Source organism: Spea bombifrons, chromosome 1, assembly GCF_027358695.1.
Source record: "Spea bombifrons isolate aSpeBom1 chromosome 1, aSpeBom1.2.pri, whole genome shotgun sequence".
Lineage (NCBI taxonomy): Eukaryota > Metazoa > Chordata > Amphibia > Anura > Pelobatidae > Spea > Spea bombifrons.
The window spans coordinates 62,439,145-62,463,307 of NC_071087.1; the positions used below are offsets into that span (position 1 = coordinate 62,439,145).

The 24,163-nt window shown below is 39.4% G+C and overlaps 1 protein-coding gene across 1 annotated transcript in view; it reads left to right on the forward strand.

The window, feature by feature from the left end:
- AP3D1 (adaptor related protein complex 3 subunit delta 1) overlaps window positions 1-22,478 on the forward strand; it is a 32,617-nt gene extending 10,139 nt beyond the window's left edge. The window contains exons 8-33 of the mRNA XM_053462563.1: window positions 442-515; window positions 1,181-1,230; window positions 1,392-1,441; window positions 1,525-1,573; window positions 1,680-1,825; window positions 3,492-3,640; window positions 3,766-3,996; window positions 4,754-4,985; window positions 6,926-7,071; window positions 7,404-7,545; window positions 8,157-8,228; window positions 8,346-8,421; window positions 8,668-8,867; window positions 9,616-9,689; window positions 10,573-10,738; window positions 12,403-12,531; window positions 12,961-13,008; window positions 13,458-13,547; window positions 13,963-14,124; window positions 14,555-14,602; window positions 14,833-15,022; window positions 16,539-16,627; window positions 16,815-16,900; window positions 19,746-19,867; window positions 19,956-20,035; window positions 20,235-22,478. Of these exons, the coding sequence (XP_053318538.1) occupies window positions 442-515; window positions 1,181-1,230; window positions 1,392-1,441; window positions 1,525-1,573; window positions 1,680-1,825; window positions 3,492-3,640; window positions 3,766-3,996; window positions 4,754-4,985; window positions 6,926-7,071; window positions 7,404-7,545; window positions 8,157-8,228; window positions 8,346-8,421; window positions 8,668-8,867; window positions 9,616-9,689; window positions 10,573-10,738; window positions 12,403-12,531; window positions 12,961-13,008; window positions 13,458-13,547; window positions 13,963-14,124; window positions 14,555-14,602; window positions 14,833-15,022; window positions 16,539-16,627; window positions 16,815-16,900; window positions 19,746-19,867; window positions 19,956-20,035; window positions 20,235-20,330 (2,997 nt within the window). The 3' untranslated portion in view covers window positions 20,331-22,478. The remainder of the gene's footprint in view (window positions 1-441; window positions 516-1,180; window positions 1,231-1,391; window positions 1,442-1,524; window positions 1,574-1,679; window positions 1,826-3,491; window positions 3,641-3,765; window positions 3,997-4,753; window positions 4,986-6,925; window positions 7,072-7,403; window positions 7,546-8,156; window positions 8,229-8,345; window positions 8,422-8,667; window positions 8,868-9,615; window positions 9,690-10,572; window positions 10,739-12,402; window positions 12,532-12,960; window positions 13,009-13,457; window positions 13,548-13,962; window positions 14,125-14,554; window positions 14,603-14,832; window positions 15,023-16,538; window positions 16,628-16,814; window positions 16,901-19,745; window positions 19,868-19,955; window positions 20,036-20,234) is intronic.
- The last annotated feature ends 1,685 nt before the right edge of the window (window positions 22,479-24,163 follow it).

Sequence of the window (24,163 nt, forward strand, 5' to 3'; positions counted from 1 at the left end):
AGACAGAAATAAGAACCACACGTAGAGTGTTTCTATGTCTTAGATTAGCATTTAGCTTGCTTTTAACCAATTTGCTAAAGCTGGCCACACACAAAAGCCAAACTTTTTAGCATGGATCCACCAAGGTAATTTTTCTTGGGTGCAATGGTTGCCAGTTAATCATTTTGTGCATTGAACCGCTGTTTAGTTGCAACACGTCACCGGTCGTTCTTCATGTTGTACCCTTGGCCAAATCAGACAAGCTCTTGATAAAAGGCCAAGAATCCCCTGTGAACTTGCAGCTCCACAGCACTGTAATAATACATTTTAAAAGAATTTAACCTCTTGGTAAAGATATTGTTACATCTATAAATAAGACACTATTACTAAGTTTTATTTATTAATTTTATAAAAATAACATTTTTTTCCTGATGTCTGACCTTACCTTTTCCCTTGCGTTAGTTTGGTGCACTAACTCCTTTGGAGCCAAGGCTGGGGAAGAAACTGATTGAACCACTCACGAACCTAATACACAGGTGAATTGTCCTTGTACATTTACTCTTATTTTTCTGTGTGATACAGATAATCGGGGACTAGACTGTAACCAAAGTTTCTCTTTGGAATAAAAGTGATATTTTACACTTCACTATTACTGTTAATTGTTGGGCTTGGGCACCCACTCTCGCTTCAGCCTGGTTACACAGCTAATGTATGGGTGCTTCATTCCCTCCTCATTGTGTGCATGTAGCCAAAAGTTGTCCCATGCTCGATACGCACAACTGCACGCCGCTCTTTCATATCATACCCTTACTGGATGTAGACGTGCAGTATTGATGGCGAGTGAGCTTGTAGGGCGCTGGCTGTTTGCTAAGTGTGCTGGATGGCCAGTCCTGGCCTGCATATCATTCAGACCTCTGTGTATTGCCCTTAAACTTTGTGATGCATCTACAATAAACTTGCCAAGCTCGGAGTCTAATTCTCTGTGTTAAAAGTCCAACACTGAGCTGCCCAAAGCTGCAGAATTCTTACTTATCTTGGGTTCACAACAAATGTGACCTGCCGTTAAAGTAATGAAAGGGAAGAGGGGCATCGACAGCTTGGCTCTCAATGTTTCTTCTAATGACGCCCCAGGCATCCTTTCGGTATTTCACTTTTCCCTATATATATATATATCTTTTAATCATTATATCTCCTTTTACAGCACATCTGCGATGTCTCTTCTGTATGAATGTGTGAACACTGTCATAGTAGGTAAGAAACTTTGGATCCAGCAGACCTGTTTGAATAGTGTCACTTTTGTGTTTGACATGGGATATTCCTTCCTTATCCTTCTCTGTGCAGCAAGGCCTGACCATGTAACTGTGTATGTGTTATGTACTATATACTTAAAATATTCTTTCTTTTTTTTTAAGTTTTGATATCTCTCTCATCGGGAATGCCCAACCACAGCGCTAGTATACAGGTATATTCTTAATATTTTATTCCCAATTTCAACTATACCACTAGAGAGATAAAAGCTAATTTATTTGCTTCACTCTCTTATAGCTCTGTGTGCAGAAGTTAAGAATTCTGATTGAAGATTCTGATCAGAACTGTGAGTGAATTTTGAAGCACATCCCAGTATGACACTTGTTTTGGGTGGGACTAAATCGGCTGTATTTTTGTTCTTTCTTTGTTTGACCATAGTTTTCTTTCCTTAGTGAAGTACCTTGGCTTACTAGCCATGTCAAAGATTCTGAAGACTCATCCCAAATCTGTTCAGTCCCACAAGGATCTAATCCTACAGTGTTTGGATGACAAGGACGAGTCAATCCGACTTAGAGCACTTGATCTGCTGTACGGAATGGTACGATGAACTAACGTTATTTTATGTGCTTGCATATTATGAAATATGGAGTACTTCAGTGATTCATTTTTTGGTTGTATTTCATTGTTGCTTATATATCAGTCTGCTTTCTTGTGCTGTAAAGTACATCTTAGTACTTACAAAAATCAGTTGGATTTGTTCACTAACGTGGGAGTTTCCGGGAGAATTTTAATTAGATTTCACCAAATTTATTATACATTATGAATGGCCAAAACCTGGCACTTGTCTCTTCCAAAAAGGCTTTATACATGTGCAGGACCAGCTTTTAGTAAGCAAATACTCTCCTACTCGATCCCTCCGTTCTTCCCATGGGTTAAGGCTTTCCTCCTCACTTATCACCTCTTCCTTTTCCGGTCTACAAGATTTCATTCAAGCTGCCCAATATCTCTGCAATCTACTCCCAACCAACCTTCAGCATTCACCCTCCTTCCCAACATTCAAGAAACATCTAAAAACCCACTTCTTCAGAGAAGCATACCATCTTAGCTGCTAGAACATCCTTGTCATTGATACAACCACCACACTACCTTTCACCCTTTTTCTGTGCCTTATGTTTGTCACCCCATTCCCTCAAGACTGTAAGCTTGCGAGCAGGGCTCTCTCCACCAAATGTATCGGTTTGTCTTAGTCTGTCAATTCTTGTCTTGTCATACCCCTTGAACTTATGTATTGTATTAAGCGCTGCGTAACCTGTTGGTGCTATATAAATAAAAGATAATAATAATAATTTAGTATAAGCTCACAGGAGGCAGCCCTTCATAATCCATAGTGAAATTGATGAGCTGAAACAAATTCCTACCTTTTGTAAGTAAACCCCAACAGAAGTCAAGCTCCAAGAAAATTAAGGTGGCTTCATAGTTCTGCAAGACTTTTTTTCCATTCTGGCCAAACAGATGCTGTTGATTTATACCCTGGTTTGTATTGTTTACAATAGAGCAGTCTTGTAATCATTGAAATGGCTTTTGTGGCATGTTGGAAGAGAGATCTAAACAGTATTCCAGAAGCCGCTTCCGTCAAGTTAAATATAAATATACAAAATTACAGGTCTTTATAATGAAAGTTTTTTCTTTTGTTTTCTACATTTTCATTTTACATACATGCTCCTCCTGACACTTGTGTAGGTTAATGTGGGGTCTGCCTGCATGGAGTTTTTAACTAGGCTAATACTAATGTTGCATTTCATAAATGTGTCTGGATTAGAGAACTGTCTCTTAATTTAGTAGTTAAATCATCTGTATCGCTACAAGATAAAAAATAAAAAAAAAAATCTGTTTTCTAGTTTACTGGCTGTAAACATGGTGATTCTGTAGACCTTTATACAACACCAACACTTATTGGATATTGTTCTATTTTTATACGGTTCATACTTGTGCTGCAGACCAAAGTTTGTCATGTTGCCAATATGGCAGACAGTATGGACCCATCTTGGCTGGTTGACACATTTAGAGAAGCCTACTCAAAACACCATTGTGTTTGTTTTACAGTTAGATGTTGTGCATTTGTTGCCTATAATTGATTTATTCACAGTATTCTGCTTATCGGTACTGTAAAATATTTCCAACCAATTGACAATTTTAGTATTTTGTAATACTTTTTACACTGTGCTTTCGCTCATTGCTTGATTCTTCCATGTTTCTACATATAGGTGTCCAAAAAGAACCTGATGGAGATAGTCAAGAAGCTAATGATTCATGTTGACAAAGCAGAAGGCACTGCATACAGGGATGAGCTATTGACCAAAATCATTGATATCTGTAGCCAGTCCAACTATCAGTATATCACTAACTTTGAGTGGTTAGTACTTTTCTCTGGTTGTTTGTTTTTATGCTTTTGTTTGTGGTTTGTCAGTACATATAGAACAGTTGACATGGATGTTTGATGTTTTAGAAAAGACTTAATGTCTGACTATTATTTTATAGGTATATTAGCATCCTTGTTGAGCTCACTCGCCTGGAAGGCACTCGTCATGGCCATTTGATTGCAGCTCAGATGCTTGATGTGGCCATCAGAGTGAAGGCCATTCGCATGTTTGCTGTATCTCAGATGGCAACACTCCTGGACAACGCACATCTGCTGGCCAGTAACACCCAGCGGAATGGAATTTGTGAGGTCCTCTATGCTGCTGCTTGGATCTGTGGAGAGTTTGCAGAGTAAGACTTTACTAATTTACAAGTAGTTTACAACGAATTGAGTTGAAATCGGCACATTCATATGTTTGCTGGGTTTATCACTGGTATGTTAGCTATCAGCCAGTAAAATTAAAATAGCACATTTTATCTGTGAAATGTATCTGCCAAAAAGGGCATTATCGGCAAAAGGCCAAAAATAGTCGTCTGCAGGGGCCCTGCTGCTTAGCTGTGTGTACCTTGTACCTGCCAGGAGAAGCAGGAACCCATAACTCTGTTCCGTTCCTTCTTCCCCTATGCGGGAAAAGAGAAGTTGTTCATACTGAGTACGAGAAACACAATGGGAAACAGCAGGGCCCCTGCAGAAGTCTGCCAATGAGAGATCTGCAGTTCAGGTAAGGGGGTGGGGGAGGTTGTATGAGCAAGTATGCGTGATTAGGCTGTAATCACACTCCTATCATGCCCAGGTTCCAGCATTATAGAAGTGTGATTGCTTTTAGCAATTATATTATATATATATATATATATATATATATATATATATATATATATATATTTTTTTTTTTTTGAATGTTTTATGGTACAATTTTGGTGTGCTTACTTTTAATAAAAGTGTGTTGGGTTTTTTGTTAAGGGGGGGTCATTTCGGCAAAGTGAATGCTGAATTTTCGGTTTCGGTCCAGAACTTTCATTTCGCTGCATCACTAGTGGATAGTAATAAACGATTCATGCTGCTAAATTGGTAGTTTCTTAAATATATTTCCTGCATCTCCTCCTTCAGACACCTGGCTGAACCACAACAGACGCTGGAGGCCATGCTGAGGCCGAAGGTCACTACTCTGCCAGGACACATCCAGGCAGTGTATGTGCAGAATGTGGTGAAGCTGTATTCCTGTATCCTACAGCGCAAAGAGCATGAAGGAGACCACGAAGGCGCCCAAGAGATCACACAGCTTATGATTGAGCGTCTCCCTCAGTTTGTGCAGAATGCAGACCTTGAAGTTCAGGAGAGGGTAATACAGATTTTTCTTTTGGCGGGCTATGCAAAGTGCATTTTAGATATAAAATTTTATGAGGGAGTTAGACTAATAAAACTGTATTATAAAGACATTGTCCCTGTATAGGTATTGGTACAGATTGGTATTTTCCAAACCATCTGCCAGACATGTATACCTCCTATAAATTTGTTCTAATAACTGAAATGCAGAGTTTGTCCCGCCACCATGTAGTCTGTCTTCATCACTTTTACTGTAAGCCATCGTACTGAACACAAAGAAATTTTTGGTTATTAATGGTTCAGTTTTTAGAACATTTTATACAAAATGTGTATGATAAAAGGAAAAAAAATCAAATGCTTGGTTTTAAACCAGACTTGATAAATACCGTATTTGCTCGATTATAAGACGAGGTTTTTTCCAGAGCAAATGCTCTGAAAAATACCCCTCGTCTTATAATCAGGGTCGTCTTATAATCAGACCTCAAATAGGTCTGATTATGAGACTAAGATCCAGATCCCCCGCAGCGATGCAGAGGACCTGGATCCTCCTCTGTTAACCCCCTCCCCCCCCGATACAATCGCGTAGAGCTCTACACGCTTCCCGGACTAAGCACTGGGGACCCAGATGCAGGGGACCTGGATCCTCCTGTGTTAACCCCCGACCCAACTTACCGGTGCATCTGAGTCCCCAGTGCTTAGTCCGGGCTGCGCGTAGAGCTCTACACGATACAATCGCGTAGAGCTCTACACGCTGCCCAGACTAAGCACTGGGGACTCAGAAGCACCGGTAAGCTGGAGGGGAGGGGGGGCATAACACAGGAGGATGCAGGGGACCTGCATCCTCCTGTGTTATGCCCCCTCCAATTTACCGGTGCATCTGAGTCCCCGGTGCTTAGTCCGGGCTGCGTGTAGAGCTCTACGCGATATAATCGCGTAGAGCTCTACACGATACAATCGCGTAGAGCTCTACACGCTGCCCGGACTAAGCACTGGGGACTCAGAAGCACCGGTAAGCTGGAGGGGAGGGGGGCATAACACAAGAGGATGCAGGGGACCTGCATCCTCCTGTGTTATGCCCCCTCCAACTTACCGGTGCTTCTGAGTCCCCGGTGCTTAGTCCGGGCAGCGTGTAGAGCTCTACGCGATTCGCGTGGAGCTCTACATGCTGCCCGGACTAAGCACCTGGGGCTCAGATGCAGGGGACCTGGACCCTCCTGTGTTATGCGCCCCCCCCAACTCAGAAGCACCGGTAAGTTTGGAGGAGGGAGGGGGAGTGTTAAATGGGGGGTGTAAGGCATTTCTGGAGGCAGAGTGCTCTTTGAAATGCCTTTTAACCCCTTTAATGCCACTCTGCCTCCTGAAATGCCTTAAACCTCCCTATATGCCACTCTTCCCCATAATATGCCTTTTAACCCTCTAAGTGCCAGATAGGGTTAAAAGGCATATCATGGGGCACAGTGGCATATAGGGTTAAAAGGCATATCATGGGGCACTGTGGCATTTAGAGGGTTAAAAGGCATATCATGGGGCACAGTGGCATATAGGGGGTAAAAGGCACTTCTGGGGCAGATGTGCATAACTGGGGGGCAGGTTGGAAAATAGAAGGAAATAAAAAAAAAAAAATTTTCTCAAGCATACCTTTTATTAAAAAAAGTGTTTAAATGAATTAACATTTACTGGTAAAACTCTTTTCCTATAGGGTCGTCTTATATTCAGGCTTTTTCTTTTTTTCCTAAATTAATATTAAGATTTGGGGGTTCGTCTTATAATCAGGGTCGTCTTATAATCGAGCAAATATGGTAGTTGAATGCTGTAAGCACCTCCTTGTGTAACTGTAAGCAGAACTTTGAAAATGTTGGTTGAAGTTACAATTGCCCCTGTCTATAAACTACCAAAACAACTTAAATGTCTTTCCTACAGACTGCTGTACATAACCTGTTATTTTTATTATTACAGGCTTCATGTATATTGCAACTTATCAAATATATCCAGAAGCTTCAGGCCAAGGAGGTCCCAGTTGCAGAGGAGGTGATGGCTTTGTTTGAAGGAGAGTTAAATCCTGTTGCCCCCAAAGCCCAGAAAAAGGTCCCAGTTCCAGAGGGGTATGTAGATTTACTTAATACCAGTTTGCTTTAGGGATTTGGGCAACTGTTTAGATGATCAAACCTGTGATACATGGAAGTATTTTTTTTTAATGTAAAGAACAGGCCATGATTTGTTTTCAGAATACAAAACACACCAGCTAGAAAAAAAAATATTCAGACTAATCCATCCCGTACTTCAAAAAAAGAATCGTCTTACAGACAAAACGCTAGGATATTTTTGTAGCCTGAAATACTGGTTGCACTCACTAGACTTGTAGCGTGCAAGAGATTATGGCTTCTCTGAGTGAACGTCTTTAAATGTTAGATATTTACTTATTATTGTTCCTCAGCCTAGACCTGGACGCGTGGATCAATGAACCACCATCTGATAGTGAATCTGAAGATGAAAAACCCAAGGCCATCTTCCATGAGGAAAAGCAAACACATGGAAGGTCAACTCGGCCAGAAGTAGATGAGGAGGAGCTGGCACGGGTATGGATTCGTGGAGTATTCGTGGAGTAAAATGCATTGTTTTCAATGGGTTTAGGGACCGCCCATTGTCCTTAAGGGGTTAATCTAAATTTTTCAGGTTACATTTATGTTTTGGCAGTGTTCAGGTAGAAATGCCTAACGTGCCAAATAGATGGTGTATGTAGCCACAATAATCCTAATCTACACATAAGGAAGCATCTGCAGCAATTTTTCTGTCTTTGTTCAATCTTTTTGAACAAAGGGTTTTATTTTGAAACCATATCCATATGTTAACTATGTATTGGATCTTATCGCAGAAATATTGGGAACGTTTTTTTTTTTTTTTATCCATTATAAATTCTACACCGATTAATGCTAATGAGGAAACAAATATCAGTTTAGTTGTTGAGTCTCATATGCCAAGTGATTTGTTGTTGGGCAAATATTACCAGGTAATCATCGTGTTCTGTAATTTTCTCTAACAAAAGAGGTAATCCTAATTGTGTGAAAAATCACAAAAATAATTTTTCTGAAAAGTAGAAAACAAGCTATGATCATGTAGTTTCTTCTAAAGTGTATAGTAATATATAACATACGAATTTTGTAAAGGCAAGAATTTTCCCCCCCTGTAGAGACGAGCAGTCCGTAAGGAAGAACAAGCCAATAATCCATTTTACATCAAGAGTTCTCCGTCCCAACACAAGGTAGTTTGATTTATATATAAACATTTTATGTGTATTGTAGAGATTTCTTACCTATGCTTAATTAAGCAAACAACCTCAAGTGATATTTCAAGATCATATTGTTCTTCCATTTCTCAGCTTTATCAAGAATCTCCTGGTGTTGATCACATCCCCGTGGTACAGATAGATCTCACTGTGCCCCTCAAAGTCCCAGGTTTGTAAAAAGTAGACTGTCTACAAAGCCATCTAAACTACCACCACAGTATTTGTTACATGGGTATGCATACTGTCTACACACACCAATCTAGTGGTGTATTTGTGAACCTTGACTATTGCCAGGTGGCGCTTTAATCTGGCTCCATTCTGATGATCCTTGGTATTTTTATTTTAAGGATGGCTGCTGGACATCAGTCACCTGACTGGTCATATGCTTGTAACGCCTCTTACTTTTCTTGGACAGGACTCCCAATGTCTGATCAGTATGTGAAACTGGAAGAGGAGCGGCGGAGCAAGCAACGTCAAGAGAAGGATAAGAAACGCAAGAAAGAAAAAGAAAAGAAAGGAGGGAAGACAAGGAGACATCGCTCACTGCATACAGAAAGTGATGAGGATATCACCCCTGCCCATCATGTGGACATCCTAACTGAGGAGATGCCAGAGGTCAGAATTTATCTGCTGCTTTTCCCAATTACAATGTGGTGGGAACTGTGTAAGCGCAAACTTTTCCAAGCCACCCCATAGTTTATGTAAATTATATTGAACTTTAATGTGATTTTCTTTAAGCTACATGAAGACTGAATGACTTTAGCTTGGGACATGAGACACATTCTGTACACTAGATCGTTGCTTACGACAGCAAAGTGTGGGAACGTTTTATTGGAGAATTCCAAAAAAATATGTATGCTCTTAAGTGGAATGGGGAAGTCATTTGTAGAAATTGTATCCTGTTATCTGAAATCAATAGAATAAATATGGATACCAATTTACCAGACACACCATTATCTGTATGAGTATGACATCTGAAGTTTGTTGTGGTTTTGGGGGGGATTTTTTTTGGCGGGGGCAGTTCATGTATTTATTGGCTAAAAATCCATGAGAGGTGTATTACCGTTTTACATGACCTCTTGAAAAAGGTTAAAATATTGTCTACAGTACCACAACTTAACTTGAAATCAATTTAACTTGAGTGATTATGGAACAAGGTATTGTTTTGTTTTAGTTTTACTAAATGCGGTGTGCATCAAATTATGAGTGTGTAGTAACATGCACTCTAGTCTAGATGATTTATTTCAGTTTATGTTCTTGTATTCTACATTTTAATTTTTTTAATTGTCTTCCATAGACGTCTGCGTAATCACGACATTTTTTTCTGTTCAGCAGCTGAATATTTATCATTCTATCGTTTCAGAATGCCTTGCCCAGTGATGATGATGATAAGGACCCAAATGACCCTTATAGAGCTCTAGATATAGATTTGGATAAGTAAGTACCCAAATTACATTAATGTTATGTTTCTTTTTCTTTTACATAATCATCCCTGTTACGGTTGGAAAATCAAAACCTGTCTCCAAATGCGTTTATAATATAATATTTTGCCTGGTTTTCTATTTTCCCAGTGAATGCCTACAGATTTGTCATGCATTTTTTTTTTTTTTTTTTAATTGAAGAAATGATCTGCACCTCTTTAGCTTCTTATTTTTTTTATAATAGTTACAAAGGATTGGCCTGCAAATCTTCCAATTAAATAAAAATCATATGCATGACCCACTTTTATGACTTTGAAACATTGGTATTAAATATTCTTGTTAACCCCTGATCATTATTGCGAGGTTTTATGAAGCTTATGACACAATCCACTGTGCTTGGCAGAACCCTAAGAAATATGGGAACGAAAAGTTATGCTTGCCCTACATAAGGGTAATGCTACATATGAATGCTAAATGTGCACATAAATATCTGTAAATGGAGGGAAAAACTACCCCCCCAACATTTTATTTATTCACAGAAACATCAGGGATCTCGGATACCTATTTCTTATATTTTCGTGTGTGTGTATATATATATATATATATATATATATATATATATATATATATATATATATATATATATATATATATATATATTATGTGTGTGTGTGTTCTTTGTGAGGTACTTAACATTGATGGTAGCCGTTGGTACCAGTGTAATTCTGCTGAATGGGCTTACATACCATCAGCCGGAAACAATGCTGAATCAATGGAAATGTATATATTGTGCAAACAAGGACTCCGAAATTGTGATCTTCCAAGTCTACAAAAGACAAATTTCGATTTCAACTTTTGCTAGCTTTTGGGATGCTAATTTTTGTTATACTACCTCTCAGGCCTCTAGCAGACACAGAGAAGCTTCCGGTTCAAAGACACAGAAATGCAGAAAGTCTCAAGTCACCAGAAAATGAAACCAATGTGTTAGACCAAAAAACAAAGAAATCCAACAGGAAGGAGAAAAAGCAGTCAGAAACAGACAAAGTGAAGAAAAAAGAAAAGAAAGTAAGTCTGCGATACACAACTGTGCTGAGAAATATAATTTTATATAATACATTAATAAAGTGTTAAGTATGTATGCAATAATGCATTATTAATATGCTTGCTCAAGATTGTGAAAGCAAGCAGTAATATTTGTGTATCCTACTTTTTTTCTGGTAAAGCCATTAAAGAAATTCTAAATTTTGTGTATTTCATAGTGCAGGGCTCGACAAATCCCAGGCGCCAGGTCGCCATGGCGACAGAGAATTTTGTCCTGGCGCCTAGGTTTTGTCAGCCTCTTACATCCAGAAAAAATTGTGGATGTAAGAGGCTGAGTCACCACACGGGGGCGCTGCTGCTGTCTGCCCAGGAGTCTGGGCAGACAGCACAGCCACTCAGAGCCCGCCCCCGAGCCTGAGATCACTCCCACGGAGTGAGCCTGTAGGCTGAAAACGCGGTTGCTGCAAAACCAGCAATCGTGTTTTCAGCTGCCACAGGCAGCTTCAGGGAAGGGGGTTGTGTGTTGATTGGGTCCCCACACAAGTGTGGGGACCGGACCCAACACCCCCCAGCTGCCTGATCGCTCCATGAGAGCGACAGTGCAGCGTTAACCCCTTCAGTGCCGCGATCGCAGCATTTAGGGGTTAATTCCCGTTTTGTACGGGACTCTGCTGCTGGTGGTCTGCCTGGAAGCCCAGGCAGACCAGCAACAGCAAAAACGAGCCCCCACAAGCCCTTTGATGATTCCTGTAGGCATGGAAGCCTACAGCAGTCATCAAAGACTCCCCTCCCTGCAATGGCTGGTCCATAGACCAGCAATTGAGTCCCAGCTGCCAGAGGCAGCTTCAGGGACAGGGGGAGAGGGTTCTTTGGTCTCCACATGAGTGTGGACACCAGCCTCAACACCCCCCTGCTGCCTGATCGCTCCATGAGAGCGACAGTGCAGCGTTAACCCCTTCAATGCCACAATTGTGTATGACACATTTGTGGCATTGCAGAGGTTAACATTTGTCCCCACAAGCTTGTGGGGACTAAATATCAATCAATGCTGTGCTCCAATGGAACATCAGCATCGAAAGAGTTAAAAAATAAAATTAAAAAATTAATGAAAAATCCCAGCACTGACCTGAAAGTCCAGGGTGCTTCCAGGTCAAGCGCTGTGAGTTTAGTAAGTGGGCTGATGATGATCGGATCCCTCCTGACCAAGTGTTAGTTTAAAAAAATCCTGGCTCCTAACTTTTTTACTTGGCGCCTAGATTCACAACAAATTTGTCAAGCCCTGTCATAGTGGATACAACATCTCTATCATACAGCTGTGTACCCTGCTGAGATGATCTGTAACTCTTGGAGTGTGCCAGTGACTATTGGCTTTTTGTTCTTGTGGATTGACCAAGACCACAATTTGATTTTAGTCCGAATTTGGTGTCTAGCTCAGCAGAACCGGCAATGCATGTTATTTGAAAAACTGCTTGAACGTTATAGTTAAGCGTTTTGAGGCATGCATCCATCAACAATAATATTCATCACAACATTACTGTCCCAATCCTGTCTCTTACAAGTTGCGGCTGCATAGTCTTCATCTCTGATTCCCACCATCACAAAGTTAAATGTTGATTTCTTTTTTTTTCCACTCCTAACTGAAGTTTTTTCCCTTGCGTTCTCCCGTGTGTGTGTGTGTGTCAAAGCAGAAAAGCAAAGAGAAAGAAGAGAAAATCAAACGCAAGAAATCTGTCCCTAGCAAAGCCAAGGAAGATGAGGTCATTGTGAGGGAAGACGAGGCCATAGAGGAGAAGAAAACAGCAGAGGACCCGTCTAATGTAAGATACTGAAACTTATATGGTCTTTTTAAAAATGTCAGACGATAACAATTGGTTAGTGAAATGCAGTTTGTTGGCAGTAAGGTATCTGCCCTAGGTTTCTGGACGCTTCTCTCAGGTGTTGGTATAATGCTGTGTTATGCTTCCTGCAAGCTGTTTGCTCAGGTTGGTTTCTCAGTGGAATATGAATGTACGGGAGGCTGTTGAAAACTGCAATGTAAACATCAGAGATTTCGATATTTTGTTGAGGGGGTGTCGCATAAGTAGGGTGATCCATCCTGAACATATGGCATGACCAAGGGAGTCACATTGGCCATTAAATTTAAAAAAAAAATTTCTGCTGTCATCGTCTGTTTCTTTGCACTGTCTGACTACAACTTCCTTCTGTATGCAGTCAACCCATTCCTCAGATCTGTCTTTGCCTTTCAGGACATGGATTTCTGGCTTGCTGACACCCAGACACCTGCACAGGCTCAGGTTAGTAGGTAGAGTCATCTGTAGATATTAGTATCAAGGTATCACTCTTAAGATATATTAGTATGAATGACAGACCTAGACTCTCCAATGGTGTAACAATTACTATTTTGAATGCCTAATTGCCTGGGCATTCCCTTCCGGCAGGTGTCAATGCTGACATCTTCTGGCAGCATGGAGGAGAAGAATAGAGAGCCAGATTATGTGGTTTAGCAAACATGGTAAAAATGACAAAAGCTCTGTAGCAATTTCACAGTTGTATAAATATTAAGCACTCCTTGTCTGTACACTGGGTATTTTATTTGTACTCTGATGTATGTAAATAATATAATATTCCAGCTGCTCTAATGCATTGTATATTTAAGCTGCAGTAACATTAGATATGGTCTAGCTCTGGGGGTCCTGGGTGTACTTTTCTAGGGTCAGGTTATATTGTAAGTCTTCATTTACAGCCTCCTTCTGCCATCAATTCCAAGATAGAGGAACCCCAACATGAAGAGCAAGTAGGTGAAGCAAACGAAGAGGAACAGGAAAAAGAAAAGGTAACTTGCGCTCCCCACATTATCCTTGATCATATTTTTCTTGATGTTACTTACACACATAAGCCGCATTTCTTACAAGCATGATATGGCTGCATTAGGTCAGAAAACTGAACCATAGCAACAATATTATTCCCATGATTAGTAGCGTGAGAACCATTGGAGAATAACATTTATAGTTCAATTCGTTTTGGGATCATCCCACTAATACATGAGACGTGTGTGAACCAAGATATCATTGACCTTTATTACTAAAATATAAGAAAACTGAACTTCTGAGTTTCATAGACTTCACCAGCTGCTACCAAACTGAACCACACTGTATGCAGTTCATACATTAATTTGTTAAACACTGTGAAGTTGGGTCCTAAGATGTGTACTATGTATGTTCCTGTGCTACACAATCTCATTCTTGCAGAAATCCCACCGACACAAGAAGAAGCATAAGAAGGAGAAAGATGAGGTGAAGGAGGATAAGAAAGCTCGCAAGAAGAAGCACCATCATCATCACCGCCATTCTCAGGAAGAGCAGACAGAGTCGGTGCAAAATGGAACCCTGGATGAAGAGGAGCCTCTGCCGGTAAGAGAAGTCGGGGATCAACTACTTAAAGGAGGGGGGGGGTCGCTATAATTGTACTTTGAAAGGAAAGAATAAATACTGGTGTGGAGCCACAGATATTATCTGTTAAGCACCATAATTCCATCTGAAGAAGAGACCTCTGAGGGCCCGAAAGCTTATATAACTTAACATACATTTACTGAGCTAATACAAAAAATGACAGTCTCCATTTTCTCCATTTCTAATATGGCAATATCTATTTTTCCTGTTTACCACCCCACACATATAGAGTGGAAGTTGGGGTAAAATGTAAACTCATGCAATTAATAAGAGCTGTTACTTTTTTAAATTTCCAGGGTGCCATTTTTTGTCATTGACATAACCTATATAGGAATCCATTGCCTCTATTCAGTTTGCACAACCAACATTTGATGTTTTTATTGTCTTTTAGCCAATGTCCAGTTATAGAATTTTGGCTGAAAACTCATACATCAAGATGGTGAGTGGTACTTGTATGTATGTATATATTTATTAAGGACTAACAGGTGTACCAGTACATATCATCGTAGTTTAGAGTATAATAAAATGTCAGTCTGTAGACATTACTATATGGCTTATTGTGACATTTCATACATTAAAGTATAATGACACAGAACCAGCAGAAATATAGAATATTCCTAAAATGTCCTGAAATATCAGTGTCAAGAAATTTCACTTCTCCTGTTTCAGATGTATGATGTTCAAGCAGATCTACAGAAGCAGAGCCAGGTCACAGTTTCCATCATTCTGGAAAATCAAAGTCAGAGCTTCCTAAAGAACATGGAAATTAATGTTCTAGACTCTCTAAATACCAAAATGCTAAGGCCAGAGGGAACCAATGTTCATGATGGGATCCCTGTGCCATTCCAACTGCCCCCAGGTGAGTCTTAATCTTAGCTAGCAAAGTCCAGTCTTATACTTCTTAAAATGACCCCAAAATATGGTTGTGGCTCGTACTAAGCGTATCTAGAACTGACATACTTTCTGTTGTCTGTCCTCAGCTTTCTTTCTCCCTGTGCTAATGGTCTCATTCTGAACTTGTAACTCTCCAGTGAGACCCATGAGAACTGCTTTTGGGCAGTAGCCAAAAAGTCAGTAGTCTACCCTTGATATGGATAATTTGTTAGCATTCTGTATTATCATTTTATTAACCTGTTGACCATTAGCATGCCAATCACATGACGGAAATGCTTGCCCTTAACAACAGTTGATGTGCCTGGCATGTCATGGGGTTAAACATGTATATCAAAAACTGCTGCAAAGGCCCCTGTCGCTTCACTTAGCCAGTCAATAGAGCCCAGCTTAGTGATAAGTAAAATTAAATTAATAGAAAAAAACTATAAGAAAAAAAATAAAAAATGGTTAAAATAAAATCAGAATGTAGTAACGTATAAAAATATCTAGTGATGTCGCCATCAGGGGAACCACCCCGTTACGACTAAATGTAAAAATATTTTTTTTTTTTTTATGAGCTAACTTCTAAAATTAGTGCTGTATCTTCACAAAAATTCTAGCTTTGAAAGAGTTATGAAATACTAGCAGTTAAAATGTAAAAGTCTAGTTTTTCAAAAATGTGTGGTCTAAGATGTCACAAATAACACATGGGTGCAGACTGACCAGATGTCAAAATCCTTCCCCCTTAAAAAAAAAAAAAAAATATATATATATATATATATTTGTGTATATATGTATAGTTCTTCAAAGTATATGGTTTCATGGGGTAAACCGAATTGGGCAACTTCAAAGATGTCCCCAATAGGACATAGAGGAAGGATGACCAGATTTCCAGAATGAAAAGCTGAATTGCTCATGCCTCAAATATGGCCTTTTAGCCCCAAACAACCGGGCCAACCAATAAATAGGAGGTGGTGTTTGACAGTAACACCAAGAGCTGTACATTTATACCTCTTAAATGTGGCCTTTTAGCCCCACGAAATTACTACCATCAACTTGGAAAACGTTAAAACAACTAGCATTTGAAATGCCCTGTTGATATGATAAATTTAACTGACCGGCTTCAAAGATGCCTCAAATAGATCATGGGGGTAGAATTACCAGATTTAAAAAATAAATATTAAAATACTACTTGTACTTACTGCCCTACATCTTGTAAAATATTTTTTTCTTCAACTTTTGTAGAAGAGTAAAAGGTTTTTCAAATAAGTTTCTAAAAAAAAAGTCACCATATTTTATAGTAAATTAGAAATTAGAATATCAAACGAAATCCCTTCTTGTCCTGAAAAAAAACATATATGGGTGGGTACAGTAAATTAGAGAGAACAAATTACAGCTAATAGCGAACACTGTTACAAACAGCCATTGTCACGAAGGGTGCAGAAAAACAAAAACTGTCCTTTAAATCATGAAATGAAAGAATCTCTTGTTTTTGCTTGCAGGTGTCTCAAATGAAGCTCAGTTTGTGTTCACAGTCCAGAGTATTATCATGCCCCAAAATCTTAAAGGAACGTTGTCCTTTATAGCAAAGGTGAGGTTTTCTTGTGTTAAAAACCCTGGTTTTTAAACTTTTATAGGGCATGTCTGCCCATTCTTTATTTGATTAGTGCGCTCAATTAACCACGCCCCTTTTTATTATTATTTGTAATGATAGTTCTAGAAGTAGGATCACATTTTTTTTTCCCCTGAAATATCTTAATCGCTTACCTCTTATACAGGATGAGGAAGGATCATCCCATGAGAAATTGGACTTCAAGCTACTCTTCAGCTGTTCCTCTTACCTAATTATGACCCCTTGCTACAGGTGCGTGTTATACATTCATAAACCTCTGAAATAACTCTAAGGCATGGTTTTGTTTTAATTTAATTTTGTGTTTTTAAGACCCAAAGGTGTAGAGAGAGGTCAGCAACAGTAAAGAGAGAATATAGCAATAATATACAAAGGTACTAAATAAGCACAACAAAGTTTAATAGAGACTGTAACTGTGAGTCCTTTACCTGACTTTTTGGCACAAAATGCATTTGTGAAGGGAATAAAGGATATAATTAGTGCAGGTAGTATTGCAGATAAATATAATCCATCTTGATTGGCAGCTGCCAACACTAAGGTGCACATTATGACGTCACGCTGTCCTTCATGTCAACGAGAAACCACATGTGCGATATAATGAGTAAACAAAATAAAATATGAACAATAGGTCACAAAGTGTATGACGATGGCATACAGACATGATTAGACATGCATCAAAATAATGTAATGTAAATTGTACCGACTCCACATGCACAATTTATTCCTAGAGCTGTGGTTCCAAGGTAATCAGAAAGTAAAGAAAATCCCTTAGTTATTTTATATACAGGGAATCACATCCACATTAACTGCTGATACAAGAGCTCTATACCAATGGTATTCTATACCATGTCCAGTATACCAATATTGGCACCCTTGGTAAATATGAGCAAAGAATGCTGTGAAAAGTTTAACCTTTTGAGCTTCAAACAATACACAATACTCTGCTCCATGATTATCAAACAATTGCACACAGATTTATCAAAGAAAAGGAAAATAAGTTACATGTATGCATGGCACAATTATTGGCACCCTTTTAGTCAATCCTTTTAGCCAATCCCTTTTGCCAAGATTACAGGTCCGAGTATTCTTCTATATTGCCTGATTGGAGAATACGGGGCAAGGGAGCCAAGACCATTTTTTCATACAGAATCTCCCCAGATTCTTCGAATTTTGAGGTCAATGCTGGTGGACTCTCCTCTCCAGTTCACCCCACATGTTTTCTGTGGTGTTCAAGTCAGGGGAGTGGGATGGCCATGGTAAGACCTTGATTTTATGGTCAGGTTTATTTTTGTGTTGATTTTGATGTATGTTTTGGATCATTGTTTTGGAAGATCCAACCATGGCATGTTTTAAGCTTCCTGGAGGAAGAGGCAGTCAGGTGTTCATTTAATATCTGTTGATATTTGGTAGAGTTCATGATGCTATGTATCGTAAGAAAATGTCCAGGTCCCCTGGCAGAAAAACAGCCCCAAAACATTAAAGAAGCACCACCATATTTAACCATGGGCATAAGGTACATTTCCATATGGCTATTTTACTGTGATCCAAACCCACCTCTGGTGTTTATTGCCAAAAAGCTTTTTTTGGTACCATCTGACCATAGAACATGGTCCCATTTGATGTTCCAGTAGTGTCTGGCAATCTAAAGACAGTTGAGTTTTTGGTTTTTGGATGAGAGTAGATACCTTTTCTTTAAACTCTTCCAAACAACTTGTGGTGATGATGGTGACGTCGAGTTGTAGTTTTGAAGACTTACTGGTCCTAAGACGCAACTAACTTCAGCAATTTTTCAGTCTTGATATTTGGAGATTTTTTGGCCATTGAACCATCCGCCTCATGGTGTCCTCTTCCTGGTTGTTTCATAACATTTCCACTTGACTGGAACTTCTTAATAATTGTCCTGATGGAAATGGGCATTTTTTTCTTATAGCTGCTTCCCATTCTGTGAGGCTCAACAACCTTCTGTCGGACATCACAGCTATGTTCCTTGGTCTTACCCGTTGTGACTAAGGGAATTTTACCTAATATTTATACCCCTGTGAAACAGGAAGTCATGGTTGAACAATTTCCTGTTTCTAGTCACCAAGGTGTACTAAAAATATCAATGGGAATATACTTCTCATGTGAATTATTAGGGGTGCCAATAATTGTGCCACACATTTAACTTTATATTTTTGCTAAAACCTGTGTTTTGTGTGCAATTGTTTGATATCAATGAGAGCAAGAGGATCTTTGTTAAATAACAAAGACACATTTTCACTGCATTTTTTTGCACATATTTACCGAGGCAGCCAATATTAGTGGAGGGCACTGTATAATATATAAAATAGAGCAGATGTTAAAAAAAAAAAAAAATCATATAGTGTTGACCCAGGAGAGTGAAAATATCCTTAAAGCCCATAATTAAGCAACAGCATTTTAAGACCTATAAATCACTCTTATTAGGATAAGAAAATGGTATCATTGGGTTGGTTGAATTTTAAATTATACAGACTGTTTACCTTTGGAGCTGACAATATGAGAGATCCTTAAAAATAGAAAAGCTATCGATACGTACAACATATATATATATATAGACTCAATAGGCCTGGTAATAGGAGTATTCCAAGAAGAACATGTACCAGAAGTCTGAGGAAACTGCCTCGGATTAAAATAAGTAGGTCAAACCCAACTCACGGTCGCCACTACTAAGGGCCTCAGAGAATGCAGTATCTGTCCATGAGGGTTTAGGTGTATCTTGCATGAATCCATTGTAGAATCAGTAGGGGACCGTAAGTCTGTTATTCTCATCAGCAATGCCATAACCTATTTTCTCTGAACAAAAGTACTTAAAATCCTTCATTAAACAATAAGCAAGTGCATTGCTGATGACAATAACCTACTTCAAATTATGTGGTGAAGTGTAAGCAAGTTTTTAAAGGACTGCAGATTACCTTTAGTCATGATCATGGTGAATGCATCTAGTGGCAGTGGAGGCCTGAATTTAGTTAGGTAGCTGTGTAGGCCAATAGATCTAAACGTTTAGGTCTGGTGGGTGTGGAATTTGTAGTCATAAAATGTCCTGCTCTTCCATCCACAGTGATGCATATGCCAAGCTTTTGGAATCAGGAGACCTGAAGATGAACTCTCTCCAAGTTGATTCCACTAGTCTGTCTTTCCACCATCTGCTAGCAAAGATTTGCTTTTATCATCATTTCACAGGTAGCTGTCAGAGGTTTCTGGCAAAAAAAACCAACAAAATGTTTTTATTGTTTTTAACCAAAGTTACATCTCACTGTTCTTTTTCTAGTAATTGAGCGAGTTGACTCGTGTGCGTCAATGTACAGCAGGTCTATTCAGGGGCACCACGTTTGTCTACTGGTGAAAAAGGTGAGCAGTCATAATACAACGTTTAAGTACTAATAACACAAGAGACTTGCAGCTTCAGTTTATTAAGATGTGACCTACCTTGTCCTTTTGAGGTCTGAATATTAAACTTCAGTTTTACTGCATTTTCTGCACTGATAGCACAAGCGAGCCTTGTTTGCTCATTTCTTTATGTTGATTACTTTTTCTCATGTCTTTAAAGGGTGAGAAGTCAATATCCATTGATGGGAAATGCAATGAAGCATCTCTACTAAGCAGCCTTCTCAGCGAAATCAAAGCGACACTGATAGAATCTTGAACAGAAGGATCTCTCTTGTTTTACCGCCTCTCTTCTCTGCATCTCCTGCCAGAAGCACTCAATAGAACAGAAAGTCAAAAGACCCAAAAATATTAATGTAATTGTTCTGATCCAAATGCATGTTCTGTCTCTGCAGCTCTATGCAGCAGGAGGCCCAAATATGATTCTGTCCCCCTGAAAGTGGATTCTAATTCTATTTTTTTTCTTTCCTCACCCCTACCCCTTTTTTAAGATCTCAATGTTAACCCCACAGTGCCTAGTGGGTGCTGTTTTAATTACGATCCCATTCATTTAACTTTTTTGCTGCCGTGTAGGAGCTGTACTTGACCGAAATTGTTAACTCTGCTTTTATTATGGATTGTGAACTTGCAGTGAAGCTCACTGGGCCCTCCTACATATGAAACGATGACCTGCAATATGCAAAGGCTGCTATCCTTTTTTTAAGAATGAAAAAAACAACAACGGTGCAGCTATGGTTTGGATAGAAGGCATATATTTAAACCTATATATGAAGTGTCTACCAATGTTGAGGAGGAGCTCAGTAGAAGTGTTCACAATGCAACAAGAAACTTCCCTCAACCTGTCTTGCAGTTTTCCGTGTCATACATGAACTGCTTGTAGGAAAAAGAATACTGCATTATGTTACTGTTTATTTTCCTTCCTTTATTTGCCACAAGCCTTGCACCCTCTCTTGTGCTCTATGTTCCCTCTGTATTAGATGGCCTCCCTAAAGTAAGAAGGTCAACAAGACATTCCTTTAAGGGGAACTTTTACCTCCAGTAACTGGAAACCCATATCTCAGTTATTTTTGAGTGTCTTATTTGTGTGATTTTGTTTTTGGTTTTTTTTTGTGTTGATTCTCGTTCTTTTGTTTTTGTGTGCTCTCACTTTTGCTATTCTCCTTAAGTCCAACTATATATATTTGGAAAATACTATAGTCTGTGTTGTACAGTCCAAGTATCATTAAATTAATGGTTCTACACTTTTTTTTGCTTTTAAATAGGCATTCGGCAATCCATTCTTAAGCAAGTTGCAGGTCTTTTAACTGCAAAACTAGTAATCATGTGAATTCTGGGGAAATCTAACTGGTGGTGCCTTAATGTAACTCCTAATCTTTTCAGATGGACTAAGTGCACTACTGTAATGTGTAACCTTTATTAAATTCTTTATTCAAGTGTTCTGTGACCCAGGCGTGACCCAAGTGCAACAAGGACAGCACTCTTGGATCGTGAGACCAATATTCAATTATTTATTGACAATAAATGGCTATGGAAATGTTACATGTTCAGTGCATCAAAGAATAGAAGTTGGAGTAGCTTGCTGGTCCCAAAAGTTCCCTTCGATTAAAAGAAGTGTGCTCTGATTCCTGGGTTATTTACCTGTACAGTCACTGCACATTGAGCATAACAGTGGACACAGGGAGAATCTGTCAGTGTGCAATAGAAAAGGGGAATACTGTATACTTAGAAACACTAAAACCCTGCTTTCCAGTAAAGGCTAATGCATCTTCAGGCGACCCAACAAGTTCCTCTGTGTATTGGAGACGTTTGTGAAGGTGTGTATCTTAATCTCTCTAGACATTTTCAAGGTGTGTCATCAGGTGGAGCATTAATGTCTATAAACTTTACAAAAATTAAGACTTGGAGCTTTACATTGCTTACTGAGAGAGTTTTATTTGAAGACAAAATTGTAAAATAGACATAAAATGATAGATGCTGAGGACTGATAGGTCGAACAGGGTCATAGATCTACGCTATATATAATTCAGTATTGTAGCAATCTCCATATATCATCCATCTTGTACACAAGCCATCTAAAATGGCCAGATAATACTGTATCCCTCCCTAGTACACTTCATCTGACATCAGTAACATGGTTTTCTTAGTTTTGCCCACTCTATTATCTTGTCTTAGATTTCAAACATGTCACAAAATGTCTATTTTGTTTTGCCACTCTTTGGTTGGTTACATTCGCATGTAAAATATGTTCTTTCCCAGAACCCCGTGTGGTGAACTAGAAGTTTGCAGTCTGTATGTGTTTAAAAAAAAAATGTTTTCAACATTCCCTTGAAGGACAGAAATGGTACCACTAAAGCTGCTGTAATTGTATCAAGATGATCCACAATAAAGTATCACAATGTTCAAGTTTTTTTTCTTTCCTCATTATGGGTATTTTGCATACCTTTTTATATTGGTTATATGAAAAAAATATATATATAAAAGTAACCCCAGTGATACATTGGTATCTAGTCAAGAGATTAAGCACATATTTACTTGAATGCATTTCCTCAAGAACCACTCCTGTCTCAAGATATAAAGGCATTGTGACATTACAACTGATAAGCATATTTTAAATTGGATTTATCCCAGATTAAAACCAGGTCCATCCAGTTATTGGTCGGCACTGGCAAACCAGAAGTGAAAGTAAGAAATTGGTTTGAGTCAGTCCATTCCAGAACACCAAGGCAAGTGATAATCCAGGAGCCAGGTCTGAACCAGTTATCAACAGAGTCCAAGCAAACAATCCAGATGGGTTATGCAAGAAACAGAACAAAAAATACAGGTCAAACTGGGTAACAGGAGCATGCAGATAATCCAGGAGCATAAGACATCTGACAAACTGAATGAGTTTCAATACCTGTGCATGCCATGTTCTTAATTTGATGAGGTGCAAAGGAACCAATCTTGAGAGACCAATACCAAGGGGGGAACGGACCCATCAACTACATTGGAGCCAAGCCCTCTCATCCAACATCAGAGCCTGACCAGACACGTGTGTGTGAGATATATAATATGTGTATATATGTGTATATATATATACACACACACACACTGGCCACTTTATTAGATACACCTTCCTAGTACTGGGTTGGACCCCCTTTTGCCTTCAGAACTGCCTTCATTCCTCGTGGCATACTTTCTACAGGGTGCTGGAAACATTCCTCAGAAATTTTGGTCCATATGGACATGATGGCATCACGCAGTTGCTGCAGATTTGTCGGCTGTACATCCATGATGCGAATCTCCAATCCCACCACATCCCAAAGGTGCTCTATTGGATTAAGAACTGGTGACTGGAGGTCATTGGAGTACAGTGAACTCATTGTCATGTTCAAGAAACCAGTTTGAGATCATGTGAGCTTTGTGACATGGACATGGTCAGCAGCTATACTCGGGCTGCTGTGTTTAAACGATGCTCATTTAGTACTAAGGGGCCCAAAGTGTGCCAAGAAACTGTCCCCCACACCATTACACCACCACTACCAGACTGAACCGTTGATAATAGACAGGATGGATCCATGCTTTCATGTTGTTTATGCCAAACTCTGACCCTTCCATCTGAATCGAGACTCTACAGACCAGGCAAAGTTCTTTCAGTCTTCCATTGCCCAATTTTGGTGAGCCTGTGCGAATTGTAGCCTCCGTTTCCTGTTCTTAGCTGACAGGAGTGGCACCCGGTGTGGTCTTCTGCTGCTGTAGCCCTTCTGCTTCAAGGTTCAACGTGCGCTCAGAGATGGTGTTCTGCATTCCTTGGTTGTAATGAGGGGTTATTTGAGTTGCTGTTGCCTTTCTGCCATCTCGAACCAGTCTGCCCATTCTCCTCTGACCTCAGACATAGACAAGGCTTTTTTGTCCACGCAAATGCTGCTGACTAGATATTTTCTCTTTTTCTGACCGTTCTCTGTAAACCCTAGAGATGGTTGTGCGTGAAAATTCCAGTAGATCAGCGGTTTCTGAAATACTCAGATTAGCCTGTCTGGCACCAACAACCATGCCACGTTCAAAGTCACTTAAATCCCCTTTCTTCCCCATTCTGATGCTTGGTTTGAACTT